The 18,699-nt window shown below is 33.0% G+C and overlaps 2 protein-coding genes across 5 annotated transcripts; both read left to right on the top strand.

The window, feature by feature from the left end:
* Positions 1 to 6,671: 6,671 nt before the first annotated feature.
* LOC120137034 (CRIB domain-containing protein RIC10-like) lies at positions 6,672 to 8,894 on the top strand. Of its 4 annotated transcripts, none has more exons than XM_039152908.1 (6): positions 6,672 to 7,070; positions 7,339 to 7,491; positions 7,629 to 7,726; positions 7,831 to 7,915; positions 8,345 to 8,527; positions 8,563 to 8,894. In XM_039152908.1, exons 2-5 carry the CDS (start codon positions 7,434 to 7,436, stop codon positions 8,467 to 8,469), a joined length of 366 nt encoding a protein of 121 aa, XP_039008839.1. In that variant the 5' UTR covers positions 6,672 to 7,070; positions 7,339 to 7,433; the 3' UTR covers positions 8,470 to 8,527; positions 8,563 to 8,894. The 4 variants fall into 4 exon arrangements, with proteins under 4 accessions (XP_039008839.1, XP_039008838.1, XP_039008835.1 ...); XM_039152907.1 differs by having other exon boundaries at positions 7,336 to 7,491; XM_039152904.1 differs by having other exon boundaries at positions 6,672 to 7,074.
* Positions 8,895 to 12,672: 3,778 nt separating this feature from the next.
* LOC120137072 (tobamovirus multiplication protein 1) lies at positions 12,673 to 16,310 on the top strand. Its single transcript, XM_039152930.1, has 11 exons — positions 12,673 to 12,954; positions 13,353 to 13,443; positions 13,550 to 13,602; positions 13,926 to 14,018; positions 14,114 to 14,185; positions 14,390 to 14,462; positions 14,602 to 14,647; positions 14,736 to 14,799; positions 14,983 to 15,036; positions 15,907 to 15,984; positions 16,070 to 16,310. Exons 1-11 carry the CDS (start codon positions 12,802 to 12,804, stop codon positions 16,160 to 16,162), a joined length of 870 nt encoding a protein of 289 aa, XP_039008861.1. The 5' UTR covers positions 12,673 to 12,801; the 3' UTR covers positions 16,163 to 16,310.
* Positions 16,311 to 18,699: the final 2,389 nt, after the last annotated feature.

Raw genomic sequence — 18,699 nt, 5'->3', positions numbered from 1 at the left:
ATAATTCTGAACTTTCTTTTAAGTTAAATAGTAATGCTTAATACATAAATGGATAGTAATAATGTAATTTAACTTTAATTGATGAATATAGGGATGTTTGGGTGCTCTAGATGGAACACATATTAAGGTCAATGTAGTTGCAATCGATACACCTAGATACAAAATAAGAAAAAATGAAATTACGACAAATTTACTTGGTGTTTGCACACTAAACATGCAATTCATTTATGTTTTACCTGGGTGGGAAGGTTCTGCAGCTGATGGTAGAATACTCAGAGATGCCATTAGTAGAAGAAATTGTTTAAATGTTCCACAAGGTAAATTATTAGGTCATTAATATATATAAGAATGTAAAATTCTTACAAGTTTTGTATATTAATTTACTTTTTAAATTAAAATAATATAGGGTGTTACTACTTATGTGATGTTGGATACACGAATGAAGAGGGATTTCTTGCACCATATAGAGGTCAAAGATACCACTTGAATGATTGGAGAGAAGGACATCAACCAACCACCCCTCAAGAATATTTCAACATGAAACATTCTCAAGCTAGGAATTGCATTGAGATATGCTTTGGCATATTGAAAGCGAGATGGGCAATTTTAAGGGGAAAATCATTTTATCCAGTGAAAACACAATGTAGACTCATTTCCTCTTGTTGTCTTCTCCATAATTTCATAAGATCTGAGATGCCAATCAATCCTATTGAATTTGACTATACTGAAGATAGTAGGCATGTTGAAGAGATTAATGAGGTAGAAATGATCAGACATTGTGAGCCAAGCAGTGCTTGGACTGAGTGGAGAGACAAATTAGCAGAAGATATGTTTACTAGTTGGTTGGCGTCACGTACTTTAGGATAGATGTTATTTTATGTTATGTATGGACTTTCACCTTCTATTTTATCTAATGTTAGTGGTCATTACTTTCATGTATTTGAGATCTTTATATTTTATAGCATAAACTTTATTAAATTTTATGTATTTCTCTTCTATAAAATACAAATTTTATTTGTTATGGACATTCATTACTTATGTCATTCACTACATTTGATTTCTATTATGTTACTATTTTAAATTTCATTTATGATTAGTATTGACAGTGATGACATGGTTTATGGTATGTTATACATTTTTTATATACATCTTCTTAGATTGTTTCGAAGAGCAATATGTCAACATCAAATATGGAATCTCAAAGGGGGGAAACGGACATCTAGAAAGGTTAAGTCTTTGTGTACTCTTTGTTATCTACTTAGGTTTGTAAGATTTATTAAATATCTGATTTTATTATATTGTAGAGTCATCCAACTGCTACTGGATTGAGAAACAAGTCATTTTCATTCTTTGATGACTTCGTTCATATATTTGGAAAAGAAAGAGCTACAGGAACAGCAGCTGAGGCAGCAGCTAATGCAGTAGAACATATTGATGTTGAAGACAATGCATTTATAGATGCATTACTTGAAGAAGAGGGAGTAAGAGATTCTAAATCAAGAGAGGATGTTGGGCTTCAACTTGTCAAACATCTGATGTTGTTGCCTCTATCCCTACAATGAAAAAAGTAGCTAGCAAGAAAAGGTCTCGAAGTGATGATGGGTTAACTGAGCTTGTACAGGAGATAAGTAAGTTTGGTGCTCCATACCGAGAAACTGCCAAAGAAATTAAGGATATTACTTCTTTATTGAAAAATGAGGTAGAATGAAATGATCGAAGAATGTTGATTTTCACTGAAATCATGAAAATTGAAGGCCTGTCCACTGATGAAATGCTTACTGCAAGAGAGTATATTAGCAAAGATGCGCACAAGGTAGATTTCTTCTTTTCTTTTCCAAAAGAATTCAAGCAAGATTATGTTATTAAGCAATGGTTGAATGCCGTCAATTTAGACCATCATTTTGACTGTCGTCCTTCTACAATTATGTCGATCTCTTTTTGATTATGACTTTAGAATATGGTCTCAACTTTTTTGTGTAGCTTAGCCAAGTATATGTCAATCTTTTGACTTGAAGAATTTTATGTGTATTTAATATAGCCAACATATATGATTACGTTTAGAATGTCATGACTATTATCTTTTGTAAGTCTGAACATCGTACAAACTTTTTATGGTTAATGTTATACTTCTTTTTGTTATGTAGTATATGACTTGTAAGTAATGTGCTTGTTTTCGAATATGTTAATTACTTTTGATAGTTTTTGTTATGTAGTAAAAACCTTGTCTTTGATAGTTAACAGTTATTGCTTTCATGTGTGTCGTAACTTATCGGTAATGGATATTGGAAGTATTTGATATATGGTACAGTGGAAGTTGGATGCCTGCTGCCTTGCTTGGGGTTCAGAGGTGGAATCTTGGTATGGGGAATATTAGTGAATGAGGGTTTAATTATCAGGGAATTTATTTGATTTGTTTATTTGTATGGTGACATTGTTGATTATAAAGGAGTATGCCAAACTACCATAACTACTGAAATGCAAAACTTCAATTCATGCGCCAGGCTTTGGAGCTGGTATTATCTTTTATCTCTACCTTCAGGTTTTACCAAGGAGAGATTCTCACACCTGCACTGCCGGAGCTGGTATATTCTATTGCATATTCCCTCCAAGATGTGCTCCTTAGTTTTTTAAAACCCACCTTTTTAACTATTGTTCTTCTCTGCATGCCTTGTTTAAATACGTTCATAAGTTGGCATATAATAACCACTCAAGCATCTAAAATCTTTGACTGAATACACTAACTTCATGTTTCCTATAGCTATTCTTCGGTATAATATTTTATGGAATTCTCTTCTTGAATGATTGTTACAAATAGAACAAATTCCAAACATTGATTTCCATTATATGTTTTATGCTTCAATGTTTAGCCGATCCATTTGGTTTTTATCATATGAGACATATTCAATAAAAATATTTGTAAGAATCCTTTATTGGGATGATTAAATCACATAAGATTGATTGTGCTTTTTGAGTCTTTAGGAGAGTTCTGTGGGCCTTTACACTATGAGGGATATTCTAGCTCTCCCCTTTGTTCTGCTTCCGTTTTCCCAGTGACTGGTTCTTTACACTTTTACTCAAATTTTAAGACAGTAGAATGAATCTTAAGATAAAGCCAGCTGTGATTAGAAAGCATTGTTAGTAGAGTGCGAACCAATTTTGAAGCAAGGGGCAACTTGATTTTTCCACCAACTTTGAGATTTGTAATGGATGGTGAAATGCCTCCTTATCTGCTTGCAAAGGATTTGATTTTGCAAGAAAGATCGTAATATAAATTCATGAGATAAATAATAATGATAAAGTATGTAGAATTAAGTATAAATATAAAAGATGAATAAATAAATTATTATACATAGAAGATATAATAAATATTATATCTTAGATAACAAAAATAATTTACAACTTTTTATTATTATGAATATCTATGATAAATTATTTTATATATAAGAATGTAAACCTTGTCGATTGAAATATACAAGAAACCTCTCATTGAATGCGTCACGTATGAACCGAATCTAATTTCCACAACGTAAACATTTAGTTAAATGTTGATGTAAAATTTTAATATATTTTTACATAAATTATGTAAAATTTAATATTAATTAAAATTAAAATAATACATTATATATTTAAATACTCAAGTAATATATTATCAACAGATAGAATTTTTATATAAATAATTTTTATTTAAATATTTAGAATTTTACTTGTTAAAAAAATATAGAACAAGGACAATTTGGTAAAATATACATTCTAGTAATCTTTTATTCCTTCAACCAAATACTGTAATCTTACATTCCTGCCAAACCAACCAAACACAGTAGTGTAACATTCTCAGTAATCCTATTACCTGGTAATCTTTTATCCCCACTGATAATTTTACATTCCGTGAATCAAACATACACTTAATATGATATCACATCTTGAGTCCGTTAAAGTCTCCATTATTCATGAACCATCGTGATGCAATACTACATCGAAAAAAATGGCCAGGCTTTCATGTCATTACTAGTGCCGAAGAGAGAAAAATTCACTGTTGAGCTTCTACAAGAGGGGTCTTAGACTGATTGAAATCTAATGAGGTGGCCTTTAAAGAATACTTAATTTAAAATTATGTGTTTAAATTATACTTAAAATTAATTTTATATATCTAAAGTTTTTTTTAATTAAAAATGTGTTTAATATTTTCTCTTATACACTTTTAAGTGTTTAATATTTTCAATATTATATTTTTAGGTGTTTGAATTGTAATCATCGTTAAAAAGTACAACAATCTGACACATGTCAAACTTATAAAATTTAAAGTATAAATTTATAATTTATAATTTATTTAAAATCTCATATTTCTTTAGAATTATAAAAAAAAACATAAACCTTTAAAATTCTTAATTTCAAATTCGTTTTCGGACGTTGTCGACTATCTCCAGTCATCATCTCCGTCGTCGAAGGGTCATCTACTTGTCCTCACTCACCCATTAACTGGTCTTTGTTGTTGCCTTTGCCCCCAAACCCCTAAATCTCCAATCCTAAATTTAATGGCTATAAGATTTAGTTGGGATTTAATCCCAATAATCTGAGATATTGAGAGGGAGGCGACGGCGAAGGAGAGGAGGGAGGAGATTTTTTTTTAAAAATATATGTGCTTTTAAATATTTTTTATTTTTTTAAAAAAAATAAAAGTTAAAAAAAACAAGATAATGATATGTGTCATTTAATTGTCGTGACAATCCAGTCACTTAATCCAAAAACATACTTAGAAAATTTAGCTGTATCAAATTTCAAGATGATGTTGTTCAGAAGCAGATTGAATATTACAAATAAGACCCCTCAGAAAAATAAACTTTTTTTTTAGCAAACTGAGGAAGACATTGTTGAAAATCAGACTAAATGCAAGAAATATTTAAAAGGTATGGTTATCCATGTGGTGTGGGTGTCACGAAATATCCATCATAGATAGTTGCCTGACAGTTATGAAAAGATACGTTTCTGTTAATGAACTAGATAAAATGGAATGATTCTTTGGTGTTTGACTTTTGATTTCTCCCTTTTTGAATCCTCGAAGAATTAGCATAGCAGTAATAAGATGAAAAACAAGAACGGGAAAGTTTACAATTTGTTCGGATGATTAAACAAAAAAAAAACATTATGAGACATATATCTTTGTCCTTCTCCACTCTCTTCTGGTTTTTTGCCCGCAACTTAAGAGCACCGTGGTTGTTATTTCACTGAATTTACTACCCATCGAAATTTGATTTCGCTCAACTGACGAGGAGTTTGCTACTTACGGTCGGAGATAAACGAAACAAATGGATAAATGGGTCAAAGTGATACTTAAGATCGATGTCCGTAGATGTGAACTTTGATCTTCTATAAATAGCCGATACCCAAAGTGGTTCTTCTTTTGCCTGCTGAATTGGAAGTACCCAAACGAATACATGCTCGCCAAAGCTTATTATTGATGCGTGTTATCGGAAGGCTACTAGACCACTTATCAGGAGACCCAAACACCACATTATTTTTCAGCATCTTTTCATATGGAATCTTCATATCATTGGGACATATGACTGTATATGCAATTCTCTTAGTAGGCTCTAAGCTCCTCAATAATGATTCCGAATCTTAAAACTCACTATTATAAACACCATCAATTTCACTCTTGAATATTCCCTTCATTCTTCGGCTTAAACATTACATGAACCCCATCAACTTCCACCTTTTGAACTTGATAACTATTAATCTTGTTAAGAAAAAGACATTATAAGGAATGTTGATGGAAGTTTTTGGAATCCTTTCTTGAGACTAAATTGAAAAATACAACAGAAACCAACTTTGTAAAGGCTGATAAATTAAGATGTCAAAGGATAGGCCTTTCTCGAGCAACATGATTTTCGAAAGTATTAGGACGACATCTTCTCAAGGAAAGATTCAAGTCTGCAAAACGACCAAACTTGATTCTATTGTTTATTGAATAAAAATTGTAATTTTAATCTAGTGTTTCCATGAAATTGCAAACAACTGCTCACATTTCCAGAAATCGATTTCAAGTATCATTTCGACTCTATCCCTTTTTTTTCCGTTTATCTCCGACTGTAAGTAGCAAATTCCTCGTCAGTTGGCTGAAATCAAATTTCGATGGGTAGTAAATTCAGTGAAATAACAGCCATAGGAAGATGTCATTAAGTCCCAAAGAAGAGAATTGATCGAAAACTCAAAAATTGTAGAAAAGGAGAAAGGATTGAGAGAAGATTAAAAGAGAATCGAGATTTGTATTTGGATATGGAAGATGTTGATTAAAGATTTGCAGAAAAAAATTATTTATTTTTCTAAGTTAACGATAGGTTATTTGACGGCAGAAATATATTAGAAGGTTTAATAGATTAAATCAAAAATAAAAAAATTAACTGACCCTTATTCTCATATGTAATGGGATAAGAGAAAGGTAGAATAGTAGATTATCCCAACGCCAGTTTGAGAGCAGCTTCTGTAGAATACCTCCGAATTATGAAATGTCCTCCATAAGACTCGACCCCAAATATAAAAACCTTATACTCTATCGACTGAACTGGATGGTCATTTCATGTTTAATAGATTAAATCAGTTGTTAATATACTAGTGGTGAGACCCCAGAAGAACCTTTATACGGGAAGAGGAATTCTATTCATTCTGCAACTCCCAACAACAAATATTGTCCCAAGTCTCAATCTTGTGCTTCTCGACCAAACTAACAAAGCCACCACCCGACTTTTTAATATCCTAACTTGATTCTTTGTTGTTTTGTTTGTCTTTCATCTCACCTTTCGCTTGGGGAGGATCTTATTACTTTCATTTCGTGTCCCTCCTCCACCGTCTCTTCCAATATTCCCTTTAGAACCCTCGTTATTTCATTCTTTTGAAGCCGCCATCTTCACTTTTCTCTTCCTTGTTTCGTTTAAAAGAGCTTGTTTCCATCTGTCTTGTGTTTTTTGCTCTTTTTCTTTTTCAAATTAATTTATCCATTTGTTAAAAAAAGCGATGGCAAACAAGATGAAGCATGGAACCTTGCATCAATGCTTGGAGGAGGTGGAGGGAATTTTGTAGGTACATTAAAGTTGTTTATTTTTTACACCTAAAAGATCTAGCTTTCATCTATTTATCATCATAATTTACTTTATTTCCAAGTATATATACCAAACGAGTTTCACGGGTAATAATAGAGTTCCTGATCACATGTAATTACTCCTCTGATAAGTAGCTGCAACCTTTTATCCTTTTGTCTTGTTTTTCGAGTTTTTGGTGATTATATAAGAAAAAGGGGTGTTAAAGCAACAAAACTCATCTTAACTACAGCTACTTTTCCAGCAGGAAAATGTACAATATCTTCTCATTTATGTAGAGGTTCCTGTAACATTCAATCATTCTTTGAACCGACTGCTCAATTGTGTTCCTAGTTCATCATCATGGTTACCAAGATGAAAGGGATCTACAAAGGTTTCAAGTTCATTTCCCAAATCTTTGGTGAGTCCTTTCTGTCTCTTCCTCTATACATTCCAGAAATGTATGAAATATGTAAGCATGTATGTATGTATTTGAGCATGTTTCTTGGGGTTCTGATTGCTTTGGAACTGATCTAGGAAAGGGTTTTGTTGTTGTAGTTGTTAAGGAACGAGAGATGGAAATTGGGTATCCGACAAATGTTAAACATGTGGCTCACATTGGTTGGGATGGCCCTTCTGGCTCTGCACCTAGTTGGGTATGTTATCTATCTCTAGTCTGCTTCAATATTTAGATTCAACATTCAAACGAGTCCCTTGTGTTTATCTCCTAATTGTTGCTTTGCCCCGAAACTTCATGCAGATGAATGAATTCAAGACAGATCCTGATTTCACAGCAACATCCATTGATAACACCAGAGAATCTATACCTACATGGTCTTCTCAAGGCATGTTTTTTTTTTTCTTTTCTCAATTTACCTTTCTTTGATATGATGAATATTTGATAGAATGATAATATGCGTGCATGATTTTAATGAAATAAAATAATAGTCAAGAATATGCATTGTCAGGTACCATGTGGACAATTCTTAAATAAGAGTAAGACAATAGAAAATAGGGACATTTCACGGGTCACATTGACAAGGGGAAATGGATTATATATGTCAATTTTATTTAAGCCAAGTTCCCAAGACATGTAGAAAGCTTTTTAGATTATATGGTCATCTGGCTCTTCTGTCACGGGTCAAAAACTGCCATATCAAGGGGAACCCTATATGATACTAGTGCTAACTACAAAATCATTCTGGTGGTCCCCTGCAATAATTCTAATGGTTGTCTTCTATATTCTGATGAGACCTTCCATTATTTAATTACAGATTTTGAGCAATCCATGGGATGCCAACCTGAAACAGAGATGATGAGGAACCTGTCTTGCACGGATCTCCCAAATATTCCTAAGAAACAAAAGCGAAAAAAGAAGACAACCTGCTCTCCCAGGTGATACATTTATGTAACAAGATTTGACTTTCGGTTTCCACTCATCGAGGATCGATATAGAAGTTCCTTTCAATGGTCAGATCTTCATGAAGATCAGAAAGTGCTGGAGTTTGAACCAAAAGCTAGTGTAAATTAGAAAATCATATTTAATCTACAAATGGGTGGAAGAAACGATCCAATTCTAAGGAAGCGACTGATCTAATGGCAGAAGAAAGTTTCTGGTTTACAATGAGTAACGGTGCTACTAGACGTGTTGTACCAAGTTATGTCGGTGGAAAGTTTTGGTAATTCAGATTATTGAATTCGACAAGTTTGTATAGGAATCTTATTCTTTTTCATGTTATGGGTGAAAGGACAATTTATTATTGACTACAAATACAGGTTTATTTGGAAGTAGTTACCTTTGGACAATAGAATTTTCTTCTTGGTCTGTGAAAATGATGCAGTGAAATTTTGACACTAACTGCATATAAAGGAAAGATGTTTAAATTCGGGTTAATCAAATGGCAGCAATCGAAGATTTTTATCTGGGGAATTCAATGATATTTTCTTTTGCTGAGTTCAGACTCATGGTACAAGGCTAAGCCCTTTTCCCGTTGAGCCTAAGAGACATTTTGTAACCGGAAACAGCATCTGCAAATTGAAACTGCCATGTGACCCTGCAGAATATCACAATGTGAAACAAAAACAAAAATTATATATTGTAGGAATTCATCCAGACAGGAAGAGAAATACCTAACATATTCTGGGCCAATGTTTTTTGACAATGCTATCTAATTAAAACGAATGAAGTTTCTGCTCTACTGGAACCCGAAAACAATAAAATAGGAATTACTCTTTTAAAATGTTCAAATACCTTGGCAGCTGCAACGAAAACAAAAAAATAAATAAATAACCTCAACAATTCGTTCACAGGATATTGGCAATGCCTTCGTCATGCTTCCGCTGTTCACATGAATGATCGTGAGATCAGTAATTACCGGCTTCGAATTGAAAGTCGATAATACTGACTCGTAAAGCTGAACAATTTCTTACGTACTCGGAGTTGCCACCAACTGATCATCACCACTGCTACCAGAAATCTCAAGCTCATCTTTCCGTTGCTTCAATAGAGCCTTAAACCGTTCCAATATAGATGGAAGTTGCTTTTGCGCTAGCTCATTGGACATGGCCTATGCTGCTATTACTAATTTGCTACTGCCGTTATTGGCTGCAAGGAAAGACTACAAATTTCAAGCGGTTTCTCAGAAAAGTAGGACATACTCTGATTCAGTGCTCATATAGTGTGTTATTATTCCAATTGGTACAGGAGCAGCTGTGAGGGCAATATATAGTTTCTTTACCTTTTCCTCTTGTTGTTCTAAAACCAGAATATTAGAGTTAATCTATAAACAAAGTGAACAAATATTCATTTGCTAAATTAAATCTTATACACACTCGTACATTGTTAATTAGTTAATCTATTAGTTTTGGAAAAACATAAATTCATAGAATATAGTGAGTTGAAGCTCTGAGATAGAACAGTACTCCTTGGTCCTAGCAAATACAACACGTCAAGTAAGTACCTAGATACTACTTATCATACCAACAAAAATGGAAATAAAATAATAAGAAAAAAGTCTATAATCAACCACGAGCAATGTAATATCCACAAGATACAATACCTGTCTTCTGTGCAATTATCTATCTAAAAAGTAGTCTTTAATAGGGTGGAAAATCCCAAGGGGCGACTAGCAAATGTTGCACAACTTTCTTCTATATTGTCTGTAGTTTCTCCAACCTAGCAAGTTGAGATGGAATATAGAAAATCCAACTCTTGACTGGGTCTAACTGCAACTGCTCCTGTTATAATATGAACAAGGGGAATTATAGGATCACTTCTGGAGAAGGAAATTGAGTATTTCACCATGTTTTGAGTTGGAGGGACAAAGTAGCTTTTGAACATTTCGTGGTTAAATAGGGAAAGCAGATTGCGGCTGGTATGCTTTGAAGACTCAGTTTTTGGTTACTGATTATTGGCTGGAAAGGAAGAAGTAAAGAGGCGGCAGCGAACTCCGGCTAAATATGTGTTGTGCAATGTGAGTTGCAGATATGAACTAATTAATTAAAAAGATCCTTAGCAACTATGTGAATGACTTTCATGTTTAATCCACGTTGGAACCAGCCTCTAAGTTGGCTAACCTCGACTCGATGTTAAGGAGCCATTTACTGCTTATTAAGCCTAGGGCTTCATAAAATAACGACCATCGGTTTTTTTTTTCCTTTTCCTACCGACAATCATGTTGAATTCCTAAGAGATTCTGCGATATATGATTTTGTTATTAGTTTATGCACGATCATTATTTTATTACGACCACGAATTATTATGCAATTGCTTCTTCTACATCTCATCCTATTTATAATTAATCTAATATAAAACGAAAAGTTATTAAAAGAACAGACGTCAAGGAGATATGATAAAAATCAATCGTAATAGAGCTTTGTTTTTTGTTTATTATAATGGAAAATTCCATAAGAGGCACCGCCTAAACCGACCATGGGCCATGGACACGTCATCATCGAGGCAGATGTTCATTTAGTAACTCCCTCATGATTGTGGGTCCCAATTGCTCGGTACGACATGTAGCATATGCGACACATGTGGATGTGATCCTCTTCTTCACTCACTTCACATGATTGGTGTAATTTACCTCTTTTATTTTTTTATTAAACTAATGTAATTATAAATTAATATATATTTTATTAAATAATTTTAATTATTTCACAATGAATATTCAATCACTTTATTTGAGCTAATTGTGCTTAAACCTGCGACATTTAAAAACAACGATCTCCTTAACTATGAAAGATAAAATAATTCATGCCACTTTTACTAATAAATTATTATATATGATCTGGAATTTAATAATTTAAATTATCCATGCTATTAAATACTAATTATATGAACAATTATACCAAATTGCCAAAACACTCCTAATAGCAGTGTAAAACAAAAGAAAAAGTTAAGGTTCAATTTTCAATTTTTTAATTAATTTATTGTAATAATAAGTTAATTCATTATTCAGGAAAAAAACTATAAAAAAAATAAAAATGAAAGTATATTTTTAATAGGAAAGGAAATAATATCTAAAATAAACTATTCATTAACGTGCAGAGGTTTTTCCACGTAATTTTTTCTCCTGTTAAAAAAAATCATACTAATTTATATTATTTGCAATTTATGAAAAGTTATAAATATTGTCATAAAAATTATTTCAATGATTTTTTATTAAAAAAATCTCACTTGCACAACACATAGATATTCGATATTCAATTTATCTATTAAAAAAATTAATTTTTAATATAACAAAATTGTTTATTAATGTATCTGTATAGTAACATAATTTGAATTTCTATTAGGTATGATTAGAATGAGAATGATATACATATTAAACTTTAAAATAACATTGATTGATTACGAGCTTGAATTGTTATTGATTTTATTATTTTATATTCAATAGAAATTATTTTAATTATTATTTTACTGACATTTATTCTCTGAATTTAATCGAATAAACGTATTTGGTCGATTGATCAAACTATTCATTCATGTTGTCTCATATTCTCTTAGGCCATAGGTTTTAAATCCACTAAAAACATTCTAATTCATTCTCTTGAAATTTTTCTTTTCTTTCTATAACTAAAATTAAATTTAAGATTTATATAAAAAAATTCCAAAACTAACCTAGTATAGAAAAATACAAAAAAAAACAAGAAATAATTTTAGACATTTTAAATTTAGGTAATAGAATAAGTTTGTTTAATATTTTATTAATTTTAAATACTAAAATTTTTATTATATAGATTCTGAACTATTATGTTAATTCATATTGAAATCACTTTCAACTGAATCATTGATTTGTTTTATTTATTTATTTTGGCTTGCCCCATTTGAAGCATAAATACGTCAGGAAAGAAGAAAAAGAAACAAAAGAAAAAGGAAAATTTGAAATTACAAGTTTACAACTACCACGAACTCGTAGAAGCTTAGGTGGAGTCGAGAAGGGGAAGGAGCGGCACAGAAAAGAAAACAAAACAAAAGGGCTTTCCTCTACTTAATTACCCAACTTAGATATTAGGTCCATCGTTTCGGACCGTCTGGTGCAGAAGAGAGAGAAAATTTCTTTTTCTTCCTATACGTGTCACTCACACGGCTCACACGGTTGTATTATTTTCTTTCGCGTCCTCGGCTTTTCAAAATTTCTCCTCTCTTTCAGCTATTTTGTTTTGTTTTCTTCCACTTCTGTCTGCCCGAGGGATTTTGACTTTCCCGGTAAAGCTCAGGGAAATAAGAAAAATGGTTAGAATGATACAAATGCCACTGATGCCTTTGGAGCTTCCTGTTCTGCTGTCCGATTGGTGGGACGAGGTCAATGAGTCCACTAAGTGGCAGGATGGCATCTTCTACACTCTCTGCGCCGCTTATGCCCTAGTTTCCTTCGTTGCCCTGGTCATTTTTCTCTTCTTCCCTTCAATTTTTTTGAGTTTTTATTTGATTGTTCGATTTTTTTTATTTTCGTTTTCTGCTTCGATCAGTGCTGATTAGAAGATTTGTTTGTTTATTTTTATTTTTATGTTAATACTTTCCAGTAAAATTTGGATTCGGACTGACTTAGTTTGGTTACCTAGTGAGTAGTATGGACTCTCTATTTTCTCCTGCAACTATTTGTTAATTTATTTTGACTTAAATGCCCTTGGGTAAATAATTTATATACAATCAAAGCTTTTTTTTTTAAATGTTTATTTCACTCCATGTTTTATTGTTAATGATTTCAGTTTCTAGAAAATTGTTCAGTGTTAGGCTACGGGATTAGTTCGTATGTAATTTTTGGTGTTTGTAATGTGCAGATACAATTGATAAGGATTGAATTGAGAGTTCCGGAATATGGTTGGACGACACAGAAAGTTTTCCATCTCATGAACTTCATTGTTAATGGAGGTTATATTCAAAGTCCTCAAAACATATGCAGTGTTTTCTATTACATCTTTGTTAGGATTTAGGGTTTTAGTTTGATTATTCGTTCGTGAACATTTTGTTGTTGCAGTGCGTGCAATCGTTTTTGGATTTCACAAACAAGTATTTCTATTGCATCCCAAGGTTAGTTTGCTATAGGATCAAAGATATGGGTTCAGATGGTCTAGCACTTGTCTGAAACAAAGCTTACATTGTTTTTGAAATGAGATAACCGATAAGATTACATTTCATAGTTGGGCGTGATTAGCAAATTCGTTCCACTCTTTCTGCTTCATAATCTAGGTCTTTCTTGTTTGAATTCCTCATAGAAATTAAGGTTTCTTGGGTTGCATAAGGGAAATAATGGAGGATGCTATTCTGAGAGAATAAGGACTGTATAACTAAGTTATTATTATCTAATCCAGACAAGTGTTGATACTAATGTGGGCTGTAACTTCTTGAACTAGGTACTCACACTTATACTGTTGGATCTTCCCGGCCTTCTATTTTTCTCCACATACACATTACTTGTCCTGTTTTGGGCGGAGATTTACCATCAGGCAAGAACATTTTCTTAATTGTTTTCTTGTGAAATGATGTCAAATTTGGCTTGTCCGTGAGGAACGGTGACATTTTGCCTTGCCATGATGAGCAGGCAAGAAGCTTACCAACGGATAAACTGAGAATTTTTTATGTGTCAATCAATGCTGTTATTTACATTATACAGGTGTGTTCCAACTTGCCTTCTCTTGTGCTGTTTACTTTGCAAATAACTGTCGTTAATACTAGGTTAATGTGTGAAGGAAATAATTATATATGCTAACTTATTTCTCTGTTGAGTTTTTATCTCCAAGGTTCCTGCCAGTATAGCTCTGCCTCTAACACATACTTAAATGTGCTAGTAAAGTTAAAAATGATGTTTTGACTTCAGGTCTGTGTCTGGGTATACCTCTGGATAGATGACAACAGTGTGGTGGAATTCATTGGAAAAATATTTATTGCAGGTAAGTGTTACAGTGATTCATCAAAAAAGTTCGCAAGGTTTATCTCTGGGTATTGTTCATTCTTCTTAATGGAAATCTTATGTTCTTTTAAGTCTTATTTCTTTAACTCTTGACACTTATTCGTTATTGTTTTCTCCAGTGGTGTCATTTATAGCCGCATTAGGATTCTTGTTGTATGGAGGAAGGTAATTATGGTTTGTTAACACAATATTTGTGAATAATTGGAGTTTGAATTTCTAAAATGACCAAATACTACTACTCAACTCTTTCCAGATTATTTTTCATGCTAAGACGATTCCCTATTGAATCAAAAGGAAGAAGGAAGAAGCTTCATGAGGTATTTTCCTTCCTATATGGTTCTTTTAAATAGAAATTCGTTTTCGGTAAAAGTATGACATAACTAAAAAGTTTAACATGCATTTCTATGTGCTAATCACATGGCTTTTAGCATGACATCATTATTGTGCGATGTTATCAACATTACTATTGTTTATTTGATTGATGTCGCTTCTGTTTGTAGGTCGGATCTGTTACAGCCATTTGTTTCACCTGCTTCCTTATTAGGTGCTTTGTGGTACGTTTTATTTCTTGACCAAACTTTGTGACATGTTTTCAAGCTATACGATTTATTGCTTGGCGGAAAATGTTGCTCTTTAAACTACTACATGTTTGATATGTCTCTTGTATGTAACTCATACAGCAGTGTCTGTTCTCAACAGATGACAGTCCATTTGATTTTGCATATTGGGCAAACTAATAATCTGAGCTCTCAAGCATGCATGCATTTAGACACTCCACATGCTTCACCTGTGAGGGAACCTCTGAGAGATGTATTTTTTAGCCTTTTTTTTTAGGGGGAAAAAAGATTAAAATGAGGTAAAAGACTTTAAACAATACTTTCCAAGGAAAAATTCCACACTTCATGATGTGTTTATTCCATTTATTTTTCTTTTAAATTGAAAGCTTGAACTTTCCTGGAGTTTTTTTAGACATTGTTGCTAATGATATGTATAAGACACACATATAGTTTCCATTTCACTAAGTACTCCCAGGAATAGGTGTGAACGATTGAATATCTGATGTAAGTAAAAAGATGTGGATTTGCCCTTTGAGAGAGAGAGAGAGAGAGAGAGAGGAGAGGCATGAGGCCAGGCTTCACCAGAGTTCTTTCTTCTCTGGTTTTGACATAGATTGTCCTGGCTATAGTAATTGATCACAATGTTGAATGCTACGAGTAATTTCTGTTTCTCATAAAACAAGTTATGTAAGATGGTGATCTTTGGCCTAGACTCTTTTAGCTTGACAACAATTGAGGAACAAAAACACTTTCCATCAATCATTTGGAAAAAAATAACATTGTGCCACTGATTTGTTCATTTATTTGGTAGACATTTTCCTACTGCTTTATGTGCTTTTCTTTTCCTCCTAATTTCTCTAAATGCAGATTATTTTATCTGCCTTTGATGTGGATGTGTCACTTGATGTTTTGGATCATCCAGTTTTGAACTTGATCTATTACATGGTATTTCACGATTCCAGTTTACTCTGTAGTTCTGTTCTCACACTTGCATCTTCCTAAACATGCATTTTTGTTGATAAAATTGCAGTTGGTTGAGATCCTACCTTCAGCTCTAGTTCTGTACATCTTGCGTAAGTTGCCTCCAAAGAGGGTATCCGCTCAATATCACCCAATCCGTTAGGAGAATGCTTTGTTCGTAGGATTGTTTTTCCTCCAGGAGAACACAAAGAGATGGTTTTGGCATGTTTCAGAGGGTTAGTGACTTTTCCAGTTGAGTGATGTAAGCAGAACCAAAAGTAGAACTGGAATGGTTCACGATGCATGCAAAATTTTTTAATTTGTATGTGACATAGCAGTTTGCAGCTTTCTTTAGGGGAGATCATTGTTGATTTCTTCATTCATTATGTGATCGAAGAGTTGGTTTATCTGACACTTTCCACAATTAGAAGTTGTTTCATCAGTTTGTTTATTAGAAAATGAACATGATCAAGCTTTGTCTCGGGCAAGCATATGTCATGCCTTTGTTTAAAGTATAACTTGGCATGGGCCAAACATCATTGTTGCCTTATTAGTAGAAGCTTGTTGAAGGGAGAGTTGAAAATCTAAAATTTCATCTTCAGTTACTACAATCTTCTGAAATTACAGCCCTTTTTTAGTGCTAATATTCGTGCTCGGATCCTATTTGTCGACTTAAAGTCTAGGAAAAGAAACGAATAATTCTGGCTTTCTTTTGTTCAAGTATGAGTTTTCTGCTGATTCCCTGGAAGTATAGAAATAGGTTTTGACAGGCTTATTTATTTTAGTCAATATTTTTATGGATAAATGATTTCATTTAATCCAGTAAAGCAAAAAACACTGCTACATGAGACAATTGTGAATACAACCTATATGTTGAGTATACAAGCATAAAAAATCATCTCTAATCCCCCCACCTTATCATTTAGTGTTCCATTATCATCCATGTATCCGTCACTGAAGTCGAAGGTGTTCTTAATAGAAATAAGCAAATCGTAATCCATTAGAAGATGAGATGGCTCAACTTTGTGGCATATTGGATGATATCTAAATACTCTCTTTTCAGCAGAAATATCCAATAATCTGGACAGAACATTCATGGATAACACACGGTTAGGGGGTCCCCTGTTTCATTCCTCTTCCTCCTTTAACAAACCTCACAAGCCTACATTTATAGAAATAGAAAATCTTGGAGAAATTATGAACTCATTTATTCAGCCAAGGAGTTGATAAGGAATCTCCAAAATGATGGTTTCTCCATGCAAATACAGGTCCACTGCATGCGTGATCCGAGACTTGGATACAGTCAACGCATCTTTGAAAATCTTCCATATCAACAGAAAGAGAACGCAAACCAGAACAGTTAGAACTTTCAGAATGATGCGAAATGATATTGTAATCACCTACAAGAAGCCAAGGCACATCACCAATTACCTTTTTAAGAGCTAACAGATGAGACAATAATCCCCTTGTCTCAATCCCACAATTGCCACCAATAAAATCCAAGAATATAAAATTGCTGGTTGTTATAACTAACTAAGCAAGTAATGCTTTGATCAGCTGTACCAACCACCCTAACCTGTACAAAAAAATAATAATAATTTATCCACAACAGCCACAGCCTACCATTTACAGCAAAACCATGGTTATGAACACCATTCTATCCCCTAAACCATTTAATCCAAATTTCTTCTTCCTTATTCTCTTTAACCCTTAGTTTCTATATATATAAAAAAAAAACATATTAGACCTACATCTACCAATTACATTAGCTTGCTTTAGGTGATGATTCAACCCTCTAAAATTCCAGAATCCAGACAAGCAACTTCATGAAGATGAGCTAGAAGCCATACGTACCTCCACCTGTGGTAGCACCCACAATATTCTTTTCTCCCGTCCCTGCCCTGTTTTTATTCTGTTTCAGACTCTGAATCAAATTCTAGCAACATCCACCCTGTCATCTTTCTTAGATTCATCATTCAATAGCTCATATTTTCTCTCACAACTGATTAAAACAGTTTTACCCTATGAGTTTTCCTAGGCGAGCCTTCTCTCTCAACCTGAGAAGACACAGTAGACTTGGCATTACTCTTATTAGCAACATCAACAGTCTTTCCAAGGGAAACCATCCTATTGACCCGATCCACCGCACCAACCTCTTCAGAGCTTTTTTTCCAACCTCAGTAAACTTCCCATTGCTTAGTTCAAACAACCATTTTCTGATCACATTAGTTTTCTGAATGACCAAAAACGTGACAACCAACACAACGCTGCAGCATGCAGGGAATTTCAACAGCAATTGAGACTGCCGAACCATCCTTGAGCAACACATCATTAAATATTTAATTCATTGATTGTATTATTATTTTTTAAATTTTACAAGTGGAATTAAGAAATTTGAACATATTGGTATTTTAAAATTATATATATATATATATATATATATATATATTGTAGTTAAAAAATTTGTTGTCAATATATCAAATAATAATTTTATAGACGCAGCTGTTTAAATCTAAATATTTTAGAGATAACAACATTTTCCTTAAATATTGAGATCATTTTATGGTTCAAAATGAACTCTATTTCTATGAATAAAGATCAAACTTTGATCACATGATTTAAGAGAGAAAATGAACAATTATAATATTAGATTATACATTTTTCTAGTATCTCAAATTTTATTTAATATAATTTTTTTAA

The sequence above is a fragment of the Hibiscus syriacus genome, unplaced genomic scaffold, assembly GCF_006381635.1.
Source record: "Hibiscus syriacus cultivar Baekdansim isolate YM2019G1 unplaced genomic scaffold, ASM638163v2 tig00110647_pilon, whole genome shotgun sequence".
NCBI lineage: Eukaryota > Viridiplantae > Streptophyta > Magnoliopsida > Malvales > Malvaceae > Hibiscus > Hibiscus syriacus.
The sequence above is the reverse complement of the archived record's forward strand: the minus strand, read 5'-3'. Positions and strand labels throughout refer to the sequence as shown.

What these genes read in the sequence shown, in the direction of transcription:
- LOC120137034 (XM_039152908.1), top strand. Translation starts at nt 7,434, where the DNA reads ATGGTTACCAAGATGAAAGGGATCTACAAAGGTTTCAAGTTCATTTCC. An exon ending in CTGGCTCTGCACCTAGTTGG is followed by an intron (nt 7,727 to 7,830) that starts GTATGTTATCTA and finishes AACTTCATGCAG; the next exon opens with ATGAATGAATTCAAGACAGA. An exon ending in ACCTACATGGTCTTCTCAAG is followed by an intron (nt 7,916 to 8,344) that starts GCATGTTTTTTT and finishes ATTTAATTACAG; the next exon opens with ATTTTGAGCAATCCATGGGA.
- LOC120137072 (XM_039152930.1), top strand. Translation starts at nt 12,802, where the DNA reads ATGGTTAGAATGATACAAATGCCACTGATGCCTTTGGAGCTTCCTGTT. An exon ending in GAACTTCATTGTTAATGGAG is followed by an intron (nt 13,444 to 13,549) that starts GTTATATTCAAA and finishes TTGTTGTTGCAG; the next exon opens with TGCGTGCAATCGTTTTTGGA. An exon ending in GGGCGGAGATTTACCATCAG is followed by an intron (nt 14,019 to 14,113) that starts GCAAGAACATTT and finishes CATGATGAGCAG; the next exon opens with GCAAGAAGCTTACCAACGGA.